Below are 17,275 nucleotides of genomic sequence, written 5' to 3'. Positions count from 1 at the left end.
AACTATGAACTTAAGAACGGCAATGATGAACCTAATAAGCTTACAGAGCAGTCCCTTAAAATAGTCAGCGATATTAAAACCAGATGGTTTGATTATGTATCAAAGAGTAATTAAGGGAACCAAGATTCTAGCGGAAATCAAAGAAATGTAATCCAGGGACAAAGACCAGATATGGAAAAGAGACAATCATAAGAAAGAACATAAAGTAACAAAATTATACACACAAAGTAACAAAAGTAAATGAGCAACTCTGACTCCACTAAAAACTGGGAGCATGGACCAGTGGTCCTTTTCACAAAATATCGTAAGAGTAAAATTAGTCGTACGTTATGACGTCATAGTAAATAAAAGTATTGTGACGTCATAACTTATAACTAATTTTACTCTTACGATTTTTTGTGAAAAGGACCACTGGTCCATGCTCCCAGTTTTTAGTGGAGTCAGAGTTGCTCATTTACTTTCCAAGTTATACGTAGATGATTTAGTAAATGCAATCAATTATTCATTTATCGGTTCATACATTATAACCTTACCGTTACCATAATGATTTCTCACCACTACCCTTGTTGACGTCAATCATTTTATTCTGCATACCGTCAAAGATCAGAAAAAGCGAACTGAATTCTCTTTTTTCATTTGCAGATTATCCGTATATCCAAACACGTTTAGATCTATTTCGTGCATCATTAGTATGTGTCCTGCATAGTTGAATATTATCCTTTGTTTATTTTTTTTCCGTTTAAGACAATGGAGTTAAATATTATATTAGCAGCATGAGGACCATGGAAACGGTATCAAATATTTCAGTTATTCTACCTGGGTTTTATTCAGCTATGTGCGGAAGTCTACGTTGATCTCATATACGTTTTTATAGGTATGTTTCCATTAATATATTCATTACAGCGCAGAATTAAGTTAACTACTAGTGGTCTAGACTGGTTCCCGATCGCAATATTCAGTATGTTACACATATACAAATATAACCTCGTGAGAGAGTATTGCTAGTAGCTAATACCTGGAACGTTGTCCCGGGAACCAGGATACCAGTGGTCCTTTTCACAAAAAATCGTAAGAGTAAAATTAGTCGTAAGTTGTGACGTCACTATACTTTGATTTACTATGACGTCATAACTTACGACTAATTTTACACTTACGATTTTTTGTGAAAAGGACCACAGATACACAAGAAAAAATGCACCATATGTTTTCATATGTTTTAAAATATATGAAATCATGCGTTTAAGACCAACACAGAAATTTGTATTTCTGCCTATTAAATTACATGGAAATAAAAGTTTTTGTATTAATCCGTTTTTGCATGCTGTCGTTATTCCTGTCGTCGGATTTTTTTTAAAGGATGACACTACAGCTACTCTAATGCTGATTTAAGTGTAAGTCTGTATAAGAATCAGGCAGTGAGTGAAACATGATATTAAACAAAACCCCATGCACCATTTTGAAAGTTTAATTTGACTATTTGCACCATCAGAATCATGACAAATAGACAAGATTTATTATGTCACTTAGGTAAATTGAGTCATGCACTGAAAATGATGGACAGATAACTGTCAAAAATCTCATTTTTTAACATTCTATTGAAACATTCATGAGCAAACCCAGAGATGCAGAGATAAAAAATGGTCTTTTTCAAATAGGTAAAGCATCCTTGAGTGAAATTATATTGTCAGATCAGTGGTTTTTTTATATGCATGTTTCTGATTTTTATCATTTTGTCTGATTCTTACAAAAAAGTGATTACTTGTGTTCCGTTGAATCTAACACCCACCCTCCAAAAATAAAAACAAGCCATACATCCATTATTCACACGAGTGCACGGAACTTGTTTCCGTGTTTAAAAATCTTTATGTGCTCTTGGCACGAATCTTTCGCGTGCCATACATAACATATAATCTATTCTCAAACATATTACACATATAACAACATTGCAACATTGAAGGAGTTAGGAGGACTCGCTCTTTTTTATAAATAAAAAAAATACACTAGTTAAGTATATTTTTTTCCTTTTTTCCACCCAGTGACATTATTTCTCTAAACCTAAATATTATAACACAATAGACTACTTATACTAGCACATTTGAAATCATCTATCAACGCAAATTATTCCTAAGTAAACACTATCTTTATTATCACAAACTAATAATTGGGTACAGAGGCTCATAACTTACAACTGAGTCTATACATACATATTCATAAACATGCTACAGTATAATGTTGTATGATGTTCACCCACAAATCTGACATAAAAGTCCAATTTTACACATCGACAAATTCTGGAAAAAGAAACAGTGTTTAATCCTATATTAGTCACGAATGAGTTGCATGTATAGCATTTTTGTCTTTGCGTTCTTTACAATATTCTAGTGATATGCTATGTTTGTCGGAACTCTGAAACTCAATCAATGACGCAAGCGTCTGAGTTTAAATATAACAATTCAAATTTTCAAAGCAAATTTTGACCAATCCAGTCAGATTCAAAATTGCAATAAGGTTTTATTTTATCCTTACTATTTTTAGTAGGCAAGGAGACTAGCAAACAGCGGTAGTAAGGTGTCTGATTTATTGCATCGGATACATAACCACTATCAGTGTTCTACGATACCATTTTAAAAGAACCGGAAAAGTTAAATATTAACTGAACACCCTACTCCCACCATTCGACAGGCTGGGAACGAACAGAATAACATTACAAGATATACACACGTTACATTAGATATATTTTATGATCATGACAAAATTACTTTACTCTACCTAACGTATCTATTATATAACGACCATTTATATTCAGATGATGAAATACTTCTATGTTTTCATGACTGTGTACACGAATCTAAGGGAAAACTATAGAAAAAATTTAGGCCAGATAAGGAACCTTGATTTCAACCTCTTGGAAGAGTCTGCTTGTTTATACTAGTATAATCAAGATTAAATGAATGGGGGATCACGGTTCTGAATATATTGTCATCACTTGTCCGTGCTGCCTCAATCCATATCGTTTATATATATACATTTACATTATTGTTATCACAATGGACGTCGATGTAGACAACATTTTAACCACGTTAGGACCATGGAAACGATACCAAATATTCCAGCTGATTTACACAGGTTTAATACATATGTTTGGAACTGCGTATGTCGTACTTCTGTATGTTTTCATAGGTATGGCTAAAATTACAGCGAGTAATAGAGTTAACTTTAGGTGATAAACTTGGAATCGTCTTGATTGAATGACCATCACCTGATGAAAAGCCTTAGTAACTGAACAATTGACGAGGGATTCAAAAGTTCTATTAGTCTAAATCTAAGTCGTTGAATCCACGACTGATAGAAACAATAAATCTCCTTGTCTTATGGTCCAGTAAGTTAAAGAAGGTAGTTCATCAGTTAATGATCATTATATGAACGACTAACCCTTTCTTACTCGCTGTAATGTTAGAGGGAAATTGAAATACATTTTAGTACTTTTTGTAAGTCAGATAATACATGTAACATTAAATTTAACTGCGGTAATGAATTCTTTCTTGAATACTAGTATATAAATCAGGACAGATATTTTTTTATATTTTTACGTCGTTATTTAAAATGTATCGTAGGATTATTAATGAAGATTTTAACTGCTATGTGCAACATTGGAACATATTAAAGTAGTACTCACCAAAATAATTACGATTATTTATGGTACTTATAACATTATGTGTCAATCACGTTTAAAAAAAGCCGAATGAGAGAAGCTTGTGTCTTTGTTATGTTCCTTATAACACAAACATTGAGTGGTTTATCAAAAATCAAAGTATTGTCGTCTAACATATTTTCATGTATATGAGACATGAAAACAAGAATTTAGTAGGTTGTATCAAACCTAAGCAGCAAACTGACAGCTGTTTTTACAAGTAATTAGCCAATCCACTGCACAGAGTGTATATTCGCTATATTTCAAAGCTAACGGAATGATGCGTAGTAAATCGGTTAGCGGTATAGGTCTGCGGAGGAGATTGGTAATTAGTACGGTTTCTGAACTTTAAAGACAAATAAGATGAATATTTAACACAACCCGTTTAACGTGCAGTGAATTATCATTTATTGATTTATATTATACATCTTAATTTTCAGATTAGCTACAAGAATTTCTTCGAGACAATTGGCCCGTTTGCCATATTGAAATGACCCCATGACTTCAAACAACAATATAAAACCATAGAGTAGAACCCCCTTCTTATATTATCAAAAATAATGATATGTCAGACAATGATATTACTACGCTCGACATTCTAGAATTTTTTTTATGGAACAACAATCAATGAACACAAAGTTGTAATTACAACTTTGAAATGTTCAGATACATGATATTTTGATCATGAAAATTTTGATAATCAATAAAAACTGAGTCGATTTTACAAGTATATTTTACCACCAAGAAAAAAAAAGCATCAAAACCTCATTTCATTGATATTGCAGGTTACAGTCCAGCACACCGATGCAGCAATCTAAATCAAAGCCTACATTCATATGGTATACCAAGTCATATAAATGATTCCATGGTAAAAGTTGAATATGGGCAGTGCGAAATTAATGTTTACTCCAACATGACGTCAGAGAAATGGACGCTAGCATGTGTCAATGGGTACACGTACGATACTGTATCTGATACTATTGTATCTGAAGTAAGATTTTTAATCTCTCGTAGAAGTCATGTTCTTTTCCCTACACCAGGATAAATAGCCCCTTAACCGTTTTAGAATAAGTTTAAATTCAAGTGATCAAGTTAAAAATTAAATGAATAAAATATTTTTTTTTCAAAAGTTTTTAAGCAACGACACAAATTCGACTCTGATGTGGCAAATATACTTTTTTAATAATAAACATATGTTTCTAAACTTTGTTAAGATAAATATTAGAACTGATGACACGATGACACGAACACTATGGTCTTTTATACACACAGTCTTGATCTGTTGTACCTCACATCATTGCGTTGAATGGACTGATTAAGAAACTGTATTGCATTCAGCGATTTTCATTTTAAATACCATTCCTCATTGGTGAAACCTGTTTTACGAGGACGCTGCGACGACCCAATGTTGTTTATGACGACGGCAGTTGAATTTCTGAACTGGTCTATAGAGGTACAAAACATAAATAACCCTGTCTGCAAACCATAGATTTTTTTTTAATATCCCTTACCCTATTTGCGCGTATTTTAAGATGTCGAGACTTGGATTTAATCACACTCTACATTTTTCGGTAAAGACGAATCATATATATTCACTTTTATTTGCAGTTTTGTCGATTAACAGAACCCTTTAATAGTTTTTCCACTTACAATAACAAGAAATGAAACAAAATCACTTTTTGATTTGTTTTGATCTTACCAAATGTAAACCAAGAATTTTTAGCATCCTTTCTGGTTTGGAGAACCCACTAGCTAGATTTAACTGCAAATATCATTAGCAGAAATTATGTTAGTGCGTAATTACTTTCCAACCCTTTAATAATTTACTTAAAGAACTAGAACACAAAAGACTTGGAATATGATTAAAAAATCAGTAAATAAAATAACAAAACACAATTTATTAATGTATATTTTTCGTGCGAAAAGCAATAATTTTATAAATAGTAATGGACAAAGACCTTTAAAATGAAGTAGAATTCAGCAGTATTAAGCATAACGTGCTTCAATTGCAGAATCCTACATTTATTTTTGTTGTTAAGTACCAGTCCATATAAAACCCCGACACTGCTTATGCCACATTCAAGGTGTAGGAAAACCGATGCTTTATTGGTCTACATATGCTTTATTTTTAGGTGACAATAGTACTTCCTGTATTTAGATCTGAACCCTTGAGGAAACTATACTTTAATATCCCAATTTGACATGCACGAATCACTTTGTGTCTGATTTTTATAAAAAAACTTAATAAAACAGAATAAAAGGTAAAATACATTTTATCATTCAAAGTAAACCTCCAATTAATTTCAAAGGCTTCTTGACCACAATACAGAACCATCAGTGACATCATTCTTTTTTTTATCAAGTGGAATCTTGTCTGTACCCGAGCTGGATTAGGAGAATTAGTTCAAACCTTAGTGGCTGCAGGACAATGCGTCGGAGCAATTTTGTTTGCTTCAATGGCCGACAGATTTGGACGGAAGCCGATTCTTGTTTGGTCACATGTTGCATTGTTTGTAATTGCTGTTGGCACATTTTTTGTTCCGTCCTATACAATTTTTGCTATTACGAGATTGCTTCTTGGTTCCATGAACCAGGTATGTACTAAATTATAAAAGTAATTACAATTTATATTTTGACAATGTCAATTTTGTAGACATTTGGAAGGATTATTTACTTTAATAAAAATGGACGAAGCTTTTCCCTCTATTAAAATGTAATTAACATGACACACACCACTTGACATGACACACACCACTTTCAATTTCATTTTTCGCGATATTTGATTCAAATGTTGCTGATGAGATGTTAGCGAAATTTGCAATCTTTATCTAAGATTGGTATTTTTGTATTTATTGCTGGTATTTTATTGATCTTCTTTTTGGTTTTGACCATTGCTTTTCAGGGTGTAGCAATAGTCTTATCAACTTTATTGTTAGAACTTTTCCCGAAAGAATGTCGAGGAACGGTTGGAGCATTGTTAAGCGTGTTCTGGACTATTGCAGTGATGTCACTCACAGCGTTTGGATATGGGCTTAGAAATTACTCTTGGAGATATGTGCAGCTAGCAGTTGGATTGACGTCCGTTCATAGTTTATTTGGATATTGGTAAGAACTAAAAACTTGATGAGTAAGAACAACAAAACAAAGTAAAACAATGTAAAACGACAGACAAACAAGCATGAAATACATGACTAAATAACACTAACATGTCAAATCCATGTTTTGTTATCATAACATTTTAAAAAAAACTGCACTTAAACATGTACTTATACGGGCAGAAATCCAGTGCCGCATATAATATCTTTTACATATTGATGAGAGAATGATCGGTCGTTTCATTAAAGACTAGACGTTGTGGTCATGTCTATTCTTTACTGATACGGGAACATCTGGTACAAACACTTTCAAATATTCCGAAAAGACAACTGAAGCCATATTCTTACTTCTAGTTATTTGCTATATACTTTATTTTATATCACTAGTCATGAATATTATGTTATCTAGCATCTAATCAAGTGCTCCCTTACACAATACGAGTTTTTTACTAGTTTATTCATAATATGCAGGTTAATTGACGAATCCCTGCGATGGCTTATTGCAAATAAAAGGACAGACGAGGCTATTAAGGTTATAAAGAAGATTGCAAAGATCAACAAAATAAATGTGAACAAAGTTCTTTCTATTATTAACCTACAACTACAGAATCAAGATGCTTTACTCACAACACAATCAACTCGAGAACCATTCACAAATGAGACAAACTTTGAACTTGAAGAAGTAGATGAGGCAGAAGAAATGGAAGAAAATATAGATACCATAGAAACTACTACTGATTCATTGCCGTCTGTCGCACAGCAGTATACACTTTTAGATATTATCAGAAGTGGAATTCTTTTAAGAAATTCATTTATCCTATGGTTTGCATGGTATGTAAAAAGACCGAGTCACGTTTTATAAAGAGTAATCAAGGGAACCAAGGTTCTAGCTGAAATCAAAAGAATGTAATCCAGGGACAAAGAACAGACATGGAAAACAGACACATACAACAGAGAACATAAAATAACCGAAATAATGCATACAAAGTAACAAATGTGAATGACAAACTCGTACTCCACTAAAAACTGGGAGCATAGACCAGGTGCACCGGTAGGTGTTAAGCGTTATAAAATTACACGAACATTTGTTTTTACTTCAGTTCGAAGCTTTACCACAACAAAGAAGAAACAGTTGAATGGAAAAAAAAATAATAATAAAATTTGTAATTTAAGTACAATATGAACGAGTAAACCATTTTCTGTATTGTCCATTAAACTGTACTATATACTATTTAATATAAAGCTACCACAGATGATGGAAGAAACGAAGTATCCGAAACAGATCCCTAAAGAAATAATTGTCAGTGACATGCATTTAATGCGTAGTTTCAATTGGTTAATAGATGTATCAATAAAATAAAACTCGTTCATGAAAAAGTCTGTTCTATCATTCAACACTTTTATTTGATCTTTTTTTTGTTTTTACAATTTTATAACAAATTATGACTAAGTTATTCAAGCCAGACAACATATATCAACATTACACCCCTTCATCAAATATAAAAATACAAACATTGCTAACAATACATCCATTATAAACTTTACACGCCTTCATTTGTAGGTGCATCAATAGTCTTACATATTACGGCCTCTTTCTGACATCATCGTCAATGAGCGGAAGTCGGTTTCTGAATTATTTCATCAACGGTGCAGTAGAGTTGCCATCAAATGTCATCTTCTGGATTATGATCAATAAGTAAATATTGTATAGCACATAATTAGGTTGTTTGTTTTGATATATATATATGATGACGGAAATTGAAATGAAGACATTGCTTTCATTTGTCGACAAAAAGGCAAAAAATATATATATGCAAGCAAGTTTTGTTAAATACCTTGGAAAAAGTAAAGTAATATAACAATCAGCTGATATTAAATTAACAATCCAATTTAGGAATTAAAAAAAAACTCAACATAGAAAGTACATATCAACAGCTCCATGTTGAAATGCACTTTTCACAACCATGCATGTTTGATCACACTCTTTTTACAACAGGACATCCAGAAAGACGATAGTTGTTTTCTTCCATCTTCTAGCAGGAGTTTCTCTTATCATTTCAGTCGCACTGCTTACAGTTAACGGTATGCTTTACAAATTGGTTTCATTTTGCAATATCTATACGAATTTTGCTACTCATATTCTAGCCTCTTTAATCATTTTCTTTTCTTCATATATAAGAGCGTGGGTTCCTATCAATTGGACCTTTTTACTGCAAAACCAGTAGCATTGGAAGATTTGGGACTGAAGGTATTTTTAAGGAACACGTCTATCGCTGACACCAAGTAAATGAGAATTACTTTTGTAATAGAAAGGCTGTAAAACCCGTCTAGAATAGCAAAATTTAAATGGCACCGAGTGCATACGTTCATATATAGATTACACCAAATTTTATTTCGTTTGACGTTAATGAAGTTACTTTGTTCAATTAATCAATTTGTATACATATTTTGTCCGATCCGATGAAACAAAAGTTTGAATTGAAAATGAAGAATGAAGAAATTGGTATACACTATATATGCTAAATGCATAACAAAACACCAGTATGTGTTTGACGTTCGAAATTCACTGTATACGCTGCAGCCATCCCTCTGAGAAAATGCAAGAATCTAGCAGGGTAGGGAAAAGTGATTGTCAAACGACGTATGATTTGAATAAACCCCGTGAATTTCGTAAGGCATGTCTGCAACGGTTAGTAATAGAGAAAAAGAAAGTCTGTCGCTGCGTGGAGCATGATTCAATGATGATATTTAGGAAACATACAAACCGAGTTGAATTTCTTTTTCAGACGACAGTGGTAAAACTGCTATAGTGTCTACTGTTTTCAGCTTTTTAGGAAAACTTGGAATATCGTCATCGTTTAACGCTGTTTGGTTATACACACCTGAACTTTATCCTACTAACCTAAGGTGAGACAAAAAAAAAAAAAAGAAAAAAAACAAAAACAAAAACAAAAACGAATACAAAAAAAACCCCAAATAAACAAAAAAAGAAAAAAAAAACCACAATACAAAAACATTTGATAGAGGCTGGTACATTAAGAGTTTAAAGGCGAAATATTTTTTGCATAAGCCCTGATGAAAAAAAAATTGAATTATATCTAGTCTTTATATCTATGGTTACTAGTATTGAGTATCTTACACTAGCACAAACATAGATTTTAGTAAGTGTAAAAATCTAAAGATAAAGGCTAAAAATTGAACATTGACTAAATCAATGTAACAACCTGACCACTTATTTGCGTTCGTTAGCTAGAGTTTAATTTCAGGTCTGCTGGTATGGGAGTTGCATCGACTATGGCAAGAGTAGGTGGAATGATCGCTCCATTTTCAGCATTATTAGTGAGTACACATTCAGAGAACGTTTGCCATACCGGTTCACCTGGTCCACTCTCCCAATTTTAATCGAGTCCACGTTGCTCATTACATTAGTTTCTACATACTAGTTTTTTTTAGCTATTTCATGTTCTTATTTGTGTGTGTTGTCTTTGTCTAGTCATTATCCTTGAATGGACCAATTCAGAAACTTCACTTCTGTCCCCGAAAATAACGCGGAGCGCACTCGTAAAATACGTCAGTGCCAACATGAACAATAGCAATCCCAGAATTCCATACGGTTTCTGAATGGGTCCATTTTGTTTTCTATGATTACCGTTCTATAGTCCTGGTTTTTGTGAAGACTTTGTTTAATGGATACAATTAGAAATAGAATCATTCAATAATGTTGCAGCTAAAAAGTGAGATGTGAAAGTGTAGGAACAAACGAAAGTAAAATGGAATTTAAACGATATGAAATGTCAGAACTGATACAGATGTTTTGATGCAGTTGCTTCTTGATGTACCAACATTATTACAAACAGTACACCATTTTTCAAAGAGGTAAACCTAGGGTAAGGGACACAACCCTTAACAATCATTGGAAAATTTGTATTCAGTATTGTACATCAATATTATGTAAGCATCTAATTTACTTGGATTCATTTTATTCTGCTTCAGACAAAAGCTTGAGAGGCTTTGGTGAAATTGAATATAATACAAACATATCACTGATTTCATGAGTTATGTCCCTTACCCTACGTCTACCTCCTTATAGGTTACTTAAGTTAAGATGTATTTCCAGTTGAAATATTAAAATGTTTAACCCTCTTTTAATTTAGGCTGCTAAAGTAATATGGGGACCAGGGGTTGTGTTTGGTGGTTGTTGTATTCTTGTGACAGTTCTTGTTACTGTACTACCGGAGACTGGCAGTCGAGAGCTACCCAATACTCTTGAAGAGCTCGTAAACTGGACGAAAGACCAGTCTGGTTGGAATTTTAGTAGATTCAAAAGAACGAAGATTGAAGAAAAGAAATAGGTTATTTAATTTTTTAATTTACATGTAAATTTGAAATTGAACATATAATGGTTTATATCAATCTATTTTGTACACTTCTACAGTTACTTATAATAATTATTGGACAGCTCTAGTTGTTTAATCATTCTATAGTGTCTTGTTTCGTCTTGTGTTTGTTGTTTTGTGCCTCTTTTAAGGACAAATAACGCTTATTACTGTTGTTGAAACATTCATCCAAAACAAAATAAAATAACATGAAATAACCAAAAACAAAATTATATGAAACAAACTGTAACAAGAAAAATACCCCCCCATAGCCCAAACCCCCCCAAAAAAAAACAAAAAAACAAAAAAAACAACAGCAACAACAACAATTAAAAAAATCAAACCAAAAACAAAAACAAAAACCCCAAAACAACAAAAACAAAATAAAAAAAAAAAAAAAAACTCCCACGAAACCTTATTTTACTTAATCTCAAATGTTTTGGCATATATGATATTGCTACTATCTTTTCAGAATAATAAAGAAAAAACAAGTTTATCTCTAACTGAATACGGAAGCGAATTAATTGTGATAAATTGAACCCTCTTTATAACTAATGATACAGACCCTGACCTTATAAAGCAATACCAGAGATCAATAACAATTGTTTCATCCTGGTGCCATTATGTCTTCCTAACGAAGCTATTTTTGATATTTCTATAAATAGTCAATATAAGCTTATAACGCAAATACAACAATGATGAACATGGTCCTTATCTACCAAGATGAATAACGACAAAGCGTTCTGTAGCGATGGATCACTTGTTGCTTTTGTAGAAAATACAACTTTTATTAGCTCACCTGGCCTAAGGCCATGTGAGCTATTGCCATCACTTGGCGTCCGTCGTCGTTTACAATTGTACAAAACTCTTCTCCTCTGAAACTACTTCACTGATTAAAACCAAACTTGGTATAAATGTTTCTTGGGGTATCATGCATAGAATTGATGTGGGGATTTTTGATTTGTCGAAAAACATGTCCGCCGTTACTAATAGAACATAGGGGTCAGACAGAAGTTTTTCACATATATCTCCTAAACCGTTAGGTTTAACTAAGATCTGACAGGACGAAAGTGTTCAACATGATGAGATCTATCTGCGGTCAAATTTTCATTTTAATCTATTAAGCCATGTTGGAGTTATTGCCCTTTTTCAACGATTTTTGCTATTTTTAATGTTATTTCTTTCAAAAATCTTCTCCTCTGACACTACTTGACCAATTGAATCCAAATTTGGTATGAATGTTTCTTAGGGTATCTTGCATAGAACTGATGTGCGGATTTTTGATTCGTTAAAAACATGGCTGCCGTTATTTAAAATAGAACATAGGGTCAGAAAGTAGATTTTTGAATATATCTGCCAAACCGTTAGGTTTAGCTAAATTCTGACATGGGTAAAAGTGTTCAGCATGATGAGATCTATCTCTGGTCAAATTTTGGTTTTAATCCGTTAAGCCATGTTTGAGGTATTACCCCTTTTCAACGATTTTTGCTATTTTCAATGTTATTTCTTTCAAAAATCTTCTCCTCTGACACTACTTGACCAATTGAAACCAAATTTGATATGAATGTTCCTTGTGATATCTTGCATAGAACTGATGTGGGGATTTTTGATCCATCAAAAAACAAGGCCCCCATTAGTAGTAGAACATAGGGCTCAGACAGTAGTTTTTCGCATATATCTCAAAACCGTTAGGTTTAGCCAAACTCTTTCAATTGCTGAAATGATCCTTATTATACGGCCTTCAAAGGTCTTCAGGGATCAAAGTTGTCAGTCGACTTCTTGTAAGAGTTATTGCCCTTGAAAGATGTTTTTTTTAGTTTTCAGCCAATACCTTGAAACCTATTATAGATAGAAAGAAACTTTCAATTGCTGAAATGATCCTTGTGATAAGTCCTACCAAAGTCTTCTAAGTCAAAATTGTTGGACATCTCCTTGTTAACTTTATTACCCTTGAAATACAAACTTTAACCAGGTGAGCAAATTAGGCCCCTGGGAGCCTCTTGTTATTGAAAAGAGCCATGCAATACAATTGCGTAATATGATGTGTAAATAATGGTAGTAGGTTTCTAAATAGAACTAGACAATCTTCTAAAATCTTTTGTTGACTTGACACTACAAAAATATATTTTAATGATTAAAATTAACTAGAAAATTAATTTCCTTTCGGGAAATGTAATATCATTGGTTAAACATTTATTCCGATCCTGTCGTCAAGTTCCATGACAACAATGCTGTATTTCTTAAGAGAAATCATTGTGACAATATTTTTTTGTCTCTTTACAACTTCTGTAACGATAGAACAATCCATCTATGCGGTCGTAAAGGTTACTGTGCTTATAACTTGTGTAAATTGGTCTGATTTGACGCGGACAAACGCTAGTTTACTGATCTTGGAATCAAAGTAGGTAGAGTAAACCTCAAATAGTTGAAGAAATTATCTACATTTTTGTATATAGAAACGTAAAACTAAACTGTATTTCGTCGTTGACAATAGGGCTGGAAAGTTACGTAACCCTCTGAATTCTCGTAAATGGGTCGTTCACTTCCATTCAAAAGCAAACGAAATGTCTGTTTATATCGTATATCCACATTCATTTTAACAAAATCCTCTTTTGTGTAAATTAGATGGCGAAAATATGATGCTAAACTATATTTACACCATATGAAAATTAGCCGTAGCACAAAATATAAAATTTAAACAACTGCATCATATTGATGTAAACTAAATCGACAACGAGAGTTTCAAGTCCTAAAACTGATCATTATTTTCGATTCAACAAATCAAAAACCTCCATATTCCTTTAATATATTTTTCTCTTTTATTTGATTTTTAATAAATTACGACATGTTCCTAATATCTAAGTTCATGTGACGATTTTGTCTACAAAGTCTGAAATATTGCGTTCGGTTAATGATTATTGAAATATTAAAATATACTGCTCTTTCTTTCTTTCATCTACTCAAAATATCCCAAGTTGCATATATAATTGCACATATAAAATTTGAATCCATATAAGATTTTTTGCGCGATAAAAGAACCTTTTGACTTAATCTCATAATTAGTAAAAACCGAGCATGATATTTAGATATCAATTATATCAACATTAAAGGAGCTGCGTGTAACAAAAAAGTATTGGAATTTAAATGTTTTATATTTTTTCTACTCATGAGCTGAAGTAATTATGAGATAGCTGCTTTACATGTATCTATGTATTAGAAAGAGTAACCAAGGGAACAAAGATTACAGCAGAAATGAAAAGAATACAATCAAGGGATAGAGCCCAGAACATGGACCAGGTGCACCGGTCAAACAAACAGTAGTTAACATGATAACAAAACGCGACAGATTCCGCAAAGGAATTCAAGGGTGAAATTTTAAAATTTTAATGAAATAATAATAATAAAAAACTTAGACAACATTAAAAAACCCAAAACGAAAATCACAGAGGAAAAGAAAAGAAAACGCTCACGCGGGACGATGTATCTTATTACATCCATCGAGTTATCTTTATTAGCAAATATATGGTGGCAAAAATTACTTTTCCGAATCAATTTACAACGAGGTTGATTGCTACAAAGATATTATTAATGAGTAAGTTTAATTTTCTTTAATTCAGTATTCCAGACGATGTCTGCCTTATGATAAAGCTTTCATATCCGTTTTTGGAAAAAACTGAATAGCTGTGATGTTCTTGAAAGGAAGAAAAAGCAAAATTATCTAAACAGAAAGTTTCAATTTATTCTGAAGTTTTACAATGACAAATGATATCTGTCTCGATGAAACATTCTATTCTTTGAAAGCAAATACTATTTAATCATTATTTCGAGGAACCAATCATTACTATTTCGAAATATTTTGTGATATTCATTTTGTTTTGTACTGAGAAGTTCTTCTTAATTATATTTCTAACTTGACAAATTTGTAAATTGTTCTGCAGATAATAATCAACCATATCAATTATGTAGATAACAATGATCGAACGATATTTTATGTTCGTATTGTTTTTTTTTCTAAAACTTTGAAAGCATATTTCTTTTATTATTCACTACAATGTTTCTGAATTGAAATGTTAGAGGAAAATGCCTCTTTGTTGTAAAGCAATTCAAAACGGAAATGTGAAACTATTAATTTGTATTTCACTTAATAGCATGCATTCATGCATAGTGAATTTATCAAATATTTGGATTTAGTAAAATGTTTGAATTGGTCAAAGAATTTTTTTTTGATGCATCAATTTTTATCATATTAGCGAAATATTGAATGTACTTTGCACAAACAACAAACAATCGAATATTCTTCAAAGTTAAAAGCTTAAAAACCCGACTTTTATCTAACGAACATCAAATGATATTAAAAAAAAATATATGTAAAAAATCGAAATATTCCAATACATAGTTACTGCTATATTTTCGTACAAATTGTCATTAAACAGTAATGAAGAATTTAGGAAAGTGTGCCCATAATTTACAAAAGCTGTAGTTCATACAGAAAAAAAACTAATGGAAAGAAGATACTAATTAAAACTGATATCTATTTAAGAATCACATCATATGTCATTATAGATTTTTCTAAATCAATGACGAGTTTAGGATCAAAGATTTAAATACACATAAATTGATTTGATTTGAAAAGAGATTCCTGACTGGTTGAATTTCTTTGAGCAAGGCAAGTTATTTCGTATAACTTGCTTGGACACTGTGACGTCATTAAAGTCAATCGCACTAAGCGGAAAGCAGAGGACCCTTACCGAACCGGTGCACCCGGTCCATGCTCGCAGTTTTCAGTGGAGTCCGAGTTGCTTATTTACTTTTGAAAGATCGCCATCACTTTGGCTAGTGGTAGATATTACCAAATCATAAGTCCCTTTATATATTGTTTTTTTTTTCGAAACAAAAGCTGGCAACATCATTTCAGCCACCAATGCGAGTCTCGTAAGAGTGGCCAAGAACGTTAAATACCATATCAATAACAATTTTCTCGACTTTCCATCTTGTAAAGTAATAAAAGTCTTATAACATTAATGGCCATGTCACTATTTTGGTTTAACATGTCTGAACGGAACAACAAAAGCTATTGTCTTTGAAATGCTTTGCCAAAATAAAAATGATATTAACATACAAACTCACTCAAATTACTTTCACAGTTAGCTGCTCATTCAAATAAAGTTGTTCTTGCAGTGGTAAAACTTTGTTTTTATACAGATGATCAAAATATATTGAATGACAATAGTTGTGACGAAAGGACAATTTGACACTTTACTGCCAATACGCTAACTTATTGATGGCTTAAATTGAAGATGAAAAGGCTGAAACGAACATTCGAGATAAAAAATTACTGAAAGGAATAGCAATCTGAACTACATAAACTGACATCAAGCATTAAGAATCTATTCACAGCAAAATTATAGGGTAAATAGTGAAGGGAAACTAATAGTGGCAAAAGGCATAACAATGCTGGTTTTGGTTGGTTCATTCCTCTGCAAATTTGAAAGCATTTGCAGATTTCGACAACATCGTCATACTGTAACTGACTTTTTATGCCATAACTGTATACAATTCAAAACGAAAGCTAAATGACGCGCAAAACTATGACCCGTTGAATAAATTAGTTTTCATGGTGCATGCAAAATGTATTTTTTCCATTTTCATGTTTGTCCTTACTATACACTATAAAAAATGGTTCATCTTAAAATTCACGTGATTTTTGTTTGACGTTAAATTCACATGATTTGTTAAATATTTACTTGATATTCACGTTTAATTCACACGAATTTGAAACGCAACAAGTTAAATTCAAGAGAAAATTCATTTTAAATTAATTTCATATTAACTACATGAATATGATGTGTTTCTTTTTATTTCTACTGTAATGTTGACCTGACAAAACTTTGATTTAATACATCGTCCTGTCTATGAGTAAAATTGGTTTGAATTCATTGGTTTATTTGGTAATCCATTTTACCACTGTATGCAATTATTTTCCTGAGTATAAAGTATATAAAGTATTCACATATGAATACACTATAACAAAACATTCATCACCGACAGTCTTATTGGTTATAAGTATTAACTGAAAAAATCTGGTGAAATAACCAGTTGAGTGACTTGTGATA

At 32.2% G+C, this 17,275-nt stretch overlaps 1 protein-coding gene across 2 annotated transcripts; it reads left to right on the top strand.

Annotated features, from left to right (window-relative positions):
* Positions 1-422: 422 nt before the first annotated feature.
* On the top strand, positions 423-11,246 carry LOC148621417 (solute carrier family 22 member 6-A-like). 2 transcript variants are annotated; one of them, XM_088575771.1, is made up of 10 exons: positions 423-874; positions 4,477-4,682; positions 6,055-6,285; positions 6,594-6,796; positions 7,258-7,617; positions 8,348-8,482; positions 8,783-8,868; positions 9,573-9,693; positions 10,053-10,125; positions 10,941-11,246. In XM_088575771.1, exons 2-10 carry the CDS (start codon positions 4,557-4,559, stop codon positions 11,136-11,138), a joined length of 1,533 nt encoding a protein of 510 aa, XP_088431897.1. In that variant the 5' UTR covers positions 423-874; positions 4,477-4,556; the 3' UTR covers positions 11,139-11,246. The 2 variants fall into 2 exon arrangements, with proteins under 2 accessions (XP_088431897.1, XP_088431896.1); XM_088575770.1 differs by lacking the exon at positions 423-874 and adding an exon at positions 1,907-3,180.
* Positions 11,247-17,275: the final 6,029 nt, after the last annotated feature.

The sequence above is a fragment of the Perna viridis genome, chromosome 3, assembly GCF_037379345.1.
Source record: "Perna viridis isolate PV_CMFRI_1.1 ecotype Kerala chromosome 3, ASM3737934v1, whole genome shotgun sequence".
Classification (NCBI taxonomy): domain Eukaryota; kingdom Metazoa; phylum Mollusca; class Bivalvia; order Mytilida; family Mytilidae; genus Perna; species Perna viridis.
Note: the sequence above shows the minus strand (reverse complement) of the source record. Positions and strands in the feature narration are given on the sequence as shown.

Bases quoted from the DNA above. Each gene is read 5' to 3' on its own strand.
- LOC148621417 (XM_088575770.1), top strand. From the start codon at position 2,952: ATGGGGGATCACGGTTCTGAATATATTGTCATCACTTGTCCGTGCTGC. The intron at 3,181-4,476 runs GTATGGCTAAAA...TTGATATTGCAG, and splicing joins ACTTCTGTATGTTTTCATAG to GTTACAGTCCAGCACACCGA. The intron at 4,683-6,054 runs GTAAGATTTTTA...TTTTTTATCAAG, and splicing joins CTGATACTATTGTATCTGAA to TGGAATCTTGTCTGTACCCG.